At 37.1% G+C, this 10,013-nt stretch overlaps 1 protein-coding gene across 1 annotated transcript; it reads left to right on the top strand.

Moving 5' to 3' along the window:
- The first annotated feature begins 8,384 nt into the window (after positions 1-8,384).
- Positions 8,385-9,356, top strand: LOC106974565 (olfactory receptor 11L1). The gene has a single exon (XM_015071821.3). The coding sequence runs from the start codon at positions 8,385-8,387 to the stop codon at positions 9,354-9,356; it is 972 nt and encodes a 323-aa protein (XP_014927307.3).
- Positions 9,357-10,013: the final 657 nt, after the last annotated feature.

The following is a 10,013-nucleotide window of genomic DNA, read 5'->3' as shown; positions in this document are numbered from 1 at the left end:
CTAAAACCCTCACTCCCCAGTCATATAATGCACCTGAGAGAAAGTAAGGAAAGTGAAAATCTTTGGGGACATAATCTGTTCAGTTCCATGCAGAGGTAATTGTTCTGAATTTCCTTGTCTCTATAGTCGTTCAACATGGAGATGTTCAGAAGCCAACGTTTTCTTCATCATTATGTGCTGGAAGGTTTATCAAGATAATAACACATTATCTGCTTATTTTAAAACATGGCTGTCTTGAAAAGAATAATTATTGACATCTGTACTGGCTTTTGGCTGGTTGCTTCAATTATTTTATCAACTCTTTTCAGTTACTTGAATCTAGAGAGTAGCTGTAAATTATTAAAAAAACACATTGCCCAAGTTTGTCCTTGGATATTAGGGATTTCTAAAAAATACAACATCATCAATCACTGTATTGCAAATATAGCAGAAAGCATCCCTTATACCCATAATGGACTAACCACATTATATGAATATGTACAGAATGCAAGAAGCAATGAGATATAATGTTTGGATAATTCTCATTGTTATTTTACAAAAAAAAAGTTAAACAGATTTGAAAATAGCTCTGTAAATAATTTAAATTGATGGACTGAGAATTCTGTCTCCATCCTTCATTCTTCAAGCCCCTATAAAAGATAAACAATGTTACGGGATTAGAATGGGATTTTAGGGAGGTGGTGACTCCACTTTGGAAATAAAGGTCTGTGATGAATGCATTCTGGAAAATCCCCCTCATTTCTGTAGTTCTACAAAGGCAGTATCATACTGATAAAGTTGAATTTAGATGTTGTCAGAAAACTATGCCCCTAATTTAATTAAAAAAAAAAAAACTTTTCTCTATGATATCATAGAATCACATTTTTCAAAACACTTGGATATCTATTCTCTCTATTCAATAATTGTTTCCCTGTATAATACCTAGGCAAGTGATGATATTTCCTGAGTTTGAACAATATCAACCCTGAGTTTTAGAATGTCCTTGTTTTTATTGAATGAAAATATATTTTGCTAAAGGCACTATCTGTTAATGGCATCTCTACTTTTAAGATGAAATAGAGTCGTTTTAACTTCTCTTATAAAACTATTTAATATCTCCTAAAAAATCATCCATGTTTATATTCTTCAAATCAGATGAGATACTCCCACTTCTTTTTCATTCCATAATTGTAAAACCTCACAACTTTCACCATTGAGCACGTACCATATTGTCTAGGAGTTTCTCAAGAATACCCTCAAAAATAAAGGCAGTGGGTTCCAGGAAGGCTGCAAATGAAGCTGTCTGTCTCCATGGTTAAATGTGAGTCGTCTATTGATTTACACATACTTGCCTCTCCTTCCTTATTTTGTAAACAAGTATATTTCATAAGACAAGGCTCTATCACTCTATACCTAGAGAAGCAAGAAAGAACTCTGTTCCAACATGGCCTCTATATCCAGACATTCTAGTTGGAATTTATGGTTTCGTACTGTCCTTAAGCTCAGTTACCTCGATTGAATCACTTATTTCTAGGCCTTAGCTTTCTTACTTGTAGATTGGTGCCCAATATGTAGACCTATTGTTAATGTGAGATGAAGTAATACATATAAAGCACCATGACTCAAATTAAACAAATGGTCAAGAAATATTGGTTCTATTATATAATAAAAGAATGGTTATTTTTCATTTTACATTGAAATTACGTTGTTAATACAATGGGATATTATCAGTTTTTTTCATTTGAAAGGATTTCTGAAACATTTGAAAGGATTTTTAGTAACATTTGGTTAGTTCTAAGCATCCGTTTTTATCTATATCTGTATGAATATATATTGGTTACTATTTAATATCTATAATTTTCACATAATCCTTCATATCAAAGTGATAATTACTGAATTTCAAATTTCTCTGTGCATTGATAAACAAATCAATCATATGCCAATGAAAAAAAACTTTAAAATATCAACTTTACTGGGAAATATAAAAGAGGAATTTTAAAATGTTATTCTGGATGAAAATTTGAATATTTAAAATTATCTGTAAATTTGTTTTGATGTGATACATAGAAATGGATATTTATTTTTAAGTCAACAATATTGTTAATTAATATGCAATAAACTTTAGTTAAAATAAGCTTATAATTTTTGAAATAAGAAATCAATAACAGAATTCTTCCTGCACTATGAAATAAAATACAGAGCAAATGGCCATCATAAACATTTGTTAGAATAGATTGTGTATTGCACTATCAGAAGCCATGATACGCCTGGGAAATAAAAGCTACTGGATAGAATACCCAAGATAACTGAGGGCCAGCAGTAGTGAGGGAAAGATGACCCAGTGAAGGAGAGACACAGAAAGAGACCTCAAAAATTAAGTTATTGGGGTGCCTGGGTGGCTCAGTTGGTTAAGTCTGACTTCAGCTGGGGTCATGATCTCATGGTTCCTGAGCTCAAGCCCTGCATCCGGCTCTGTGCTGACAGCTCAGAGCCCGGAGCCTGTTTCAGATTTTGTGGCTCCCTCTCTCTCTGCTCCTCCTCCTCTCGTGGTCTGTCTCTCTCTCAAAAATAAATAAAACATTAAAAGAATTAAATTAAGTTCCTAAGGTACACATTTGTAGGTTTCTAAGTGTTTATGTCATTAATATCATTTGAAACCTACAAATGTAACCATAGCTTGCAATTTATATATTTAATGATACGTTTTTAATTCTCATTATCCACCTTAGTCATAGAGGCGATGTCTATCCACCTGTGCTCTAATATCTTCTCTTGCCAGAGAAGAGACACCCACGCTGTCACAACATGCTTAAATGATAGAAAGAAGCTTCCTGGTGCCCCCTATCTCCCATGGTTCGCTCTCACTAGGCAGCCAGGCTGATTTGTGAAGCCTGACACTTTCTGGTAGTAGGTATATATATATATATATATATATATATATATATACACACACACACACACATATATATATATATGTATACACATATATATATATGTATATATATATTGCTCATGTTCCATGCGCCCTCTGGCTGGCTGTCCCTCATGCATTGGCAGTGATGATCTTTGTAGGAATGGACACTCTTCCATCTCCATGAGTAGAGCTGTGGCTGAGGTGTATAGATAAAAGTACTAGAGAAAACTGTCAAAGTATATATCTGCTTTGAAGACTCTATCATGTCTTTTTTCTTTTTTCTGAAAACATACAGGAATTAAAAATCTGGATTTGAGATTAGATATGAAAAGCCCAGGGGTGACTGGGTGGCTGAGTGTGTTAAGTGTCTTACTTGTGACCTTGGCTCAGGTCTTGATCCTCAAGGTTGTAGGTTTGAGTCCTGCATTGGGCTCCATACTGTGCATGGAGCTTACTTAAGAAAGGCAGGGGATGGGGGGGATATGAAAAACCCACCTCACGTAAGACTGTCATTTATAAATGGTGCTTAACTTTGTTTTCCCAAATTTAATAGCATTATAAAACAGCTATTATGGAAATTAGTTGTAAAAGTAGTGTCAAAAATGCCAAGATATACAGACTATATAAAATTAGCTATAAAAACAGCCAGGATATAGGCTATACAGTACTGACCCAACTGTATTACCCATATGTAGAACACACACACACACACACACACACACACACACACACAAAGTTTGGAAAGTAAGACATCAGGTAGATAACTCTGGAAGACAGTACTATAAAGCCAACCCCCAAGTAACCTGGATATTCTTGCTAATATTTTATTACCTGTGTGCACCATAGGTTCTGATAGTATGGTATACAACACATCCGAAGGAGCATCCCAAGGCCATTTGCTATGCATTTTATTTCACCACAGTTTTTCATTTAAAATTATTTTTACTGTAATTTACTACATATTAAGAAAGATGTTGACTTAAAAATAAACATCCATATATGTGCATCACACCAAAATAAATTTACTGATACTTTTGTCTACATCTTTCTATTTCCAAGTTTTCTGAAAACTATACACATGAATCATATTATTTAAAAAAAGTTATATTGGGGCACCTGGGTGGCTCATTCAGTTGAGCATCCAACTTATGCTTAGGTCATGATCTCACAGTTCATGAGTTCTAGCCCTGCATGGGGCTCTGTGCTGACTGCTCAGACCCTGGAACCTGCTTCAGATTCTGTCCCCTTTTCTCTCTGCCCCTCCCCCACTTGTGCGCGCGCTCTCTCTCTGTCTCTCAAAAATAAATAATATTAAAACAAATTAAAAATTAAAAATATATATTAATTAAATAACATATCAATGCATCAGATTATAATGCCTTTCATACACTTGGATTTATGTGTGTGTGTGTGTGTTTTGCTTGTTGTTGTTTTATTTTAGTTTTTGTTTGGTGTTTTTTTTTACTTTGTATGACTTTATATTTTTTATTAATTTATTTAAATTCCAGTTAGGCAACATACAGTATACTATTGGCTTCAGGAGTAGAATTCAGCGATTCATCACTTACATATAAAACCCAGTGCTCATCCCAGCAAGTACCCTCCTTAATACCCATTAACCATTTAACCCATCCCCCACCAACCTCCCCTCCAAGAACCCTCTCAGATTGTTCTCTGTATTTGAGTCTTTTATGACTTACCTCCCTCTCTGTTTTTATCTTATTTTTCCTTCCCTTCCCCTGTTTTCATCTGTTGTGTTTCTTAAATTCCACACACAAGTGAAATCATATAATATCTGTCTTTCTCTGACTTATTTCGCTTAGCATGATACACTCTAGTTACACCCACATTGTTGCAAATGGCAAGATGTCATTCTTTTTGATCACCAACTCATATTCCATTGTATATATTTGGCACATCTTCTGTTTGGTTTTGTTTTTAGTCTTGCTATGCCACAGGCAGATTGAGAACCTTTTCCGTTCCAATTCCATCTTCCAAAACCCAAACTAAGACAACCTCTCAGACAAACTCAGATACTGCATATTTTTGTTGTTGTTAAACTGACAGAGTCACATTTAGATTAAGCTTGGGTACTGACTGCTTTTGTTGCATGAATTAATTAAATTTCAATCATAAATTATGTTTTTGCTTTTCATTTAGATGTAATTGCAATTAAAATATGATGGCAAAATGCCACTTAACAAAAAGTGACTGTCAAATGTCCAATTCTCAGGATAGGTGATTCACCATTTGCCTGCTTGCAATATTTTAGTAAAGAATTCTTGTTTGATTCAATTTTTGAGACAAATTCTAATTTAAAAAAAAACTCCAAAAGAATGTAAAAATTCATCTATCCTGAATGTATTATAGATATCCAAGCCTCAGTGGGCAGAGTTGAATCTCAGAAGATTCATTCCATTGTTTACTAACTTGATCAACAAATTACAGAAAAATATCTGGGGACCAGGATTCTCAGAAGGGTCAGGTCCCCAAGATACCCAGTTATTGAGAGGAAAAGCCTGCTTCACCCAGCATCAAACCCCAGCAGAGGACATGGCAAATTCCAACTTGCAGGAGGAAAGCCCAAATTTGGGTATGAGGAGGGCAAGGCAGGTTGTGGAGCAGTGGCACATTAGGGCTCTCCACGTTGGGAAGAAAGACAGGTAAGGGAGGTTCATGTAGACAGGCACAAAGGTTTTCAGATGGAAATCAACATGGTGTATATTTTAGTGTCACGTGACATAAACGTTATTGTAGTGTTTGCTTTGGTTGTTGATGTTGAATTCTAAAATTATAGACTTCAATAAATTATTCCTCACTACCAAGGCAGTTGGAGCCTTTGCTGATGTAAAAACTAAGTGATTTTGCCTCAATTGCCTAGCATATAAATCTGTAGTAACAGAAAATAATCAAGAAAGAATTCTTAGGGAGTCAAAGGCCATTTAGTTGGTCCTAGGCAAGATTGCAATAATAACATTTTTAAAATTATTTTTAAATGTTTATTTATTTTTGAAAGAGAGAGAGTGTGAGTGGGGGACAGGCAGAGAAAGAGGGAGACTCAGAATCCAAAGCAGGCTCCAAGCTATGAGCTGAGCTGTCAGCACAGAGCCTGGTGTGAGGATCAAACTCATAAGCTGTGACATCATGACTTGAGCAGAAGTCAGATGCTTAACTGACTGAGCCACTCAGGCGCCCCACAACAATAACATTTTTTAATGTTTATTTTCATATAATTTCAAAAAGAGCTACAGAATTACATCTAAGCTTATACTGGCTGCTAAAGTGGACTCAGCATTTTGGGAGGCAGACCTTTTCATTTTTATTTGTTTTATTTTATATTTTTAAATATTTTTTTTTACTTCAGTATAATTAAGGTACTTCTAGCATTTGAATCTTGAATTGATGCCCTAAGCTCCCAGAATGGCTTAGAGAAGGTGTCATGGAATTGGTGATATCTGAGCAGACTGAAAGGATATAAGCCACTTAGAAATATACAGGTATAATGTCCCAAAAAACTGAATGTGTTGAATAGAAAGGGAGTCAAGACTTATGCTATTTGGGGCACCTAGGTGGCTCAGTCAGTTGAGCATCACACTCTTGATTTGGTCTCAGGTCATGATCCCAGTCGTGAGATTGAGCCCTGTGTTGGGTTCTGCACTTAGTGTGCAGCCTGATTGGTATTCTCTCTCTCCCTCTGCCCCTCTCCCTGGTTCACGCTCTCTCAAAAAAAAAAAAAAAAAAAAAAAAGACCCATGTTGTTTGAACAATACTGAGGGAGCTGGAATTCTGGAAGCAGAATAGGAAAAAGTATACAAAGAGATTGCAGAGGAGATGGGAGGAGACAACAAGTAGGGTCTCATACACTGTGAAGTCTGGCTTTTCTTTCTTAGGCTTTAAGTAATCACATATTATATAGTTCAAGATGTATAAGACACATCCAATATTATATCCCTGATAACAAGGGCATAGATTTTGTTACAGTATCATTTTCATTCTATATGAATTTTTCCTGGTCAAATGAAGATAATCTTCCTAAAGATTTTGCTCAAGTATGTAAGGAGGAAACAGAAGGCAGCAAAACTAGTAAACTAAAACAGCACTGAACTGACAGAACAATTGGTTCCTGATGCGTGGATAAATCGGTTGGCCACGTTATTTTATTCACTTGTCAGGAATGATTCACAGGACCGTATGCTCCCATGACACTCTGGAGGCTGAGTGCCACTGTTGGCTTTGAGCGGAGGAGTGACACACTCTGCACTGTGTTTCAAAGTCTCATTCTGGCTGCTTTATTGAGAATTTCCTGAACGAGGGCAGATGGATACAGAGGGCTGTAAGGAGACTATCAAAGAATCCAGGTGAGAAGAAGTGGCCCTCTTATTTGGAGTAAGTCATAGGAAACAGACACAGAGGAACAAAAGGAGGTTAGGGAATTTAGTGGTCTGAGCATTTAGATATTCCCATTGGAGGATTTTAGTGTTCTCTTCAGAACTTTGCCAAAGGCATAGATAGACAAGGAAGTGTTGAAAGTTCGAAAAGAGAAAAACACATATGAAATAGTCACTGAGGAGAATGGAAGAGTAAATAGATGCAGGAAGTGTGCACTCATTGTTCCATGGCACTAGAGACACACTGGAGTTATTGGTTATGAATTTTGAAATAGCAACATTATGTGCTGTCTCTCATTTCCTTTATTGCATGGAAGCTCATGTATGGCAGGTGGATGTTGCCTTTAACCAGGACTAGCTCTGACAATGAAGAAAAGGAAAGTAAAGAAAAGTGGCATGTTAAATGTATATAACAAAGAGTGATTACAGTGGCTGAGCATTGTATCCACCTGGGCAAGAAAGGACAACAGTGGACATACAGGTTAGCTCAGCACAAAGCGTTACACGCACGTGCACACACACACACACACACACACACATGTGCACACAGAGAGACAGAGAGAGACAGAGAGAGCAAAGCATCCATAAATACTCTTTGTGAGGAGAATGGATAAATTTCCCCAAGATGTCATAGGAGATATACTTTGACTGACTTCTTTATCAGACAAAACCCATAGGTGAGAAAAGAAAACCATTGCTTCCATATGTACCTGCTTTAAAAAAAATGTTGTTGTTGCTATTCTTAGTTTCCAAGTTTGATGTCCATCAGAGATTTTTTTCATTTGTTTTGTTATTGTAGTTTTATTATTATTGTTGTTATTTTCTTTTTAATCTTTGGACCAGAGACTTCTAAATTTCAGAAAACACAATGCATGGAATTTGCTGAGGTTCTTTCCAAGATCTAACATCCACATTCAGCTTGTGATATGAAAAATATTTTTGCATAAAATCAAGATGAAATTATGCATTTTTCCCAACAAAGTGTTGTATATAAAGTTCTGAACTACTTTTAATCGTCTCTGAAGCTCTAAACATCAATAGCTGCAAATATTTGCATGATTTGTGTAAAGTGGTTTTCCAAAATATTTTCCCTTCCACAGGTAATGAAGCCTCTAAATGTGTCCAGTGTCACTGAGTTTCAGCTTTTAGGATTCCAGAACCTTCTTGAATGGCAGACACTACTCTTTGCCATCTTCTTGTTCATCTACTTTCTCACAGTAACAGGGAATGTTGTCATTATTACAGTGGTGAGCCAGGACCAGCGACTCCGCTTGCCTATGTACATATTTCTCAAACACCTCTCCTTTCTGGAGATCTGCTATACATTCACTATTGTGCCCCTTCTCTTAGCCAACCTGTTCTCCCATGGACACGTCATCTCCTTCTCCACCTGTATGACACAGCTTTACTTCTTTGTGTTCTTTGGAGCTACTGAGTGTTTTCTTCTGGCCATGATGGCCTATGACCGATATCTGGCCATCTACAGCCCACTCCACTACTCTTCCCTGATGAGTCCTGAGATCTGCACCAAGTTAGTGGCAATCTCCTGGTTGACAGGTGTTGGCACAGGGCTTCTGCCCTCCCTAATGATTTCCAAGTTGGATTTCTGTGGGCCTAACCAGATCAATCATTTCTTCTGTGACCTCCCTCCCCTCATGCAGCTCTCATGTTCCAGTGTGTATATCACCAGGATGGTCATCTTTATTCTGTCAATTGCAGTGTTGTGCATTTGCTTTTTTCTCACACTTGTATCCTATGTTTTCATTGTGTCCACCATATTGAGAATTCCTTTAGGCTCTGGCCGGATGAAGACCTTTTCCACATGTGGTTCCCATTTGGCTGTTGTCACTATCTACTATGGCACCATGATCTCCATGTATGTTCGCCCCAATGACCACCTGTCACCTGAAATCAACAAGATTATTTCTGTCTTTTACACTGTGGTCACCCCACTTCTGAACCCTATTATCTACAGCTTGAGGAATCAAGAATTCAAAGAGGCTGTTAGAAAACTCATGAGAAAAAAGTGTGATATCTATGGAAGAAAAGTGAAGGGCAGTTTCTTTATTAGGTAGGGAAAATTAGCACAGAACATGCCATAGATTAAGTTTGGGAATACATGAGTGAAAGGTTCAGAGACTTCAAACTTGAATGTCACCCTTGGCACTATGTTAAATTCAACAAGCCATAATGAAAGTTTTTTCATGGCCCCTTGCCAACAACTGCTCAGAAAATAAATTGCCTCTATTAAATCGTTTTGGGGGGAATTTTGTCCTTTGACATGTTCTTTCATCTTCTTTTTTTGTTTTTAACGTTTATTTATTTTTGAGACAGAGAGAGACAGAGCAAGAACGGGGGAGGGTCAGAGAGAGGGAGACACAGAATCTGAAACAGGCTCCAGGCTCTGAGCTGTCAGCACAGAGCCTGATGCGGGGCTCGAACTCACAGACCGCGAGATCATGACCTGAGCTGAAGCCGGCCGCTTAACCAACTGAGCCACCCAGGCGCCCCTGTTCTTTCATCTTCTAATGAGAATCTAATTGTATAGTTCTAGGACATGATGATTTCAAACATTACTTTCAGATTTTTCAGTAATATTCCTCATGAATGCAGCATGTTATACATCTTTTAAGCATTGTTAGGAGATTGGCCTTATAAATTCAGTTCCTGGTGCTATTGGTGCTTCTTAAATGTTTGTGGAATGGGACTTGTGGGTGGTTCAGTGGGTTACG

This window comes from Acinonyx jubatus, chromosome A1, assembly GCF_027475565.1.
Source record: "Acinonyx jubatus isolate Ajub_Pintada_27869175 chromosome A1, VMU_Ajub_asm_v1.0, whole genome shotgun sequence".
NCBI classification, from domain to species: domain Eukaryota; kingdom Metazoa; phylum Chordata; class Mammalia; order Carnivora; family Felidae; genus Acinonyx; species Acinonyx jubatus.
This window is presented reverse-complemented; position numbering and strand designations above follow the sequence as displayed.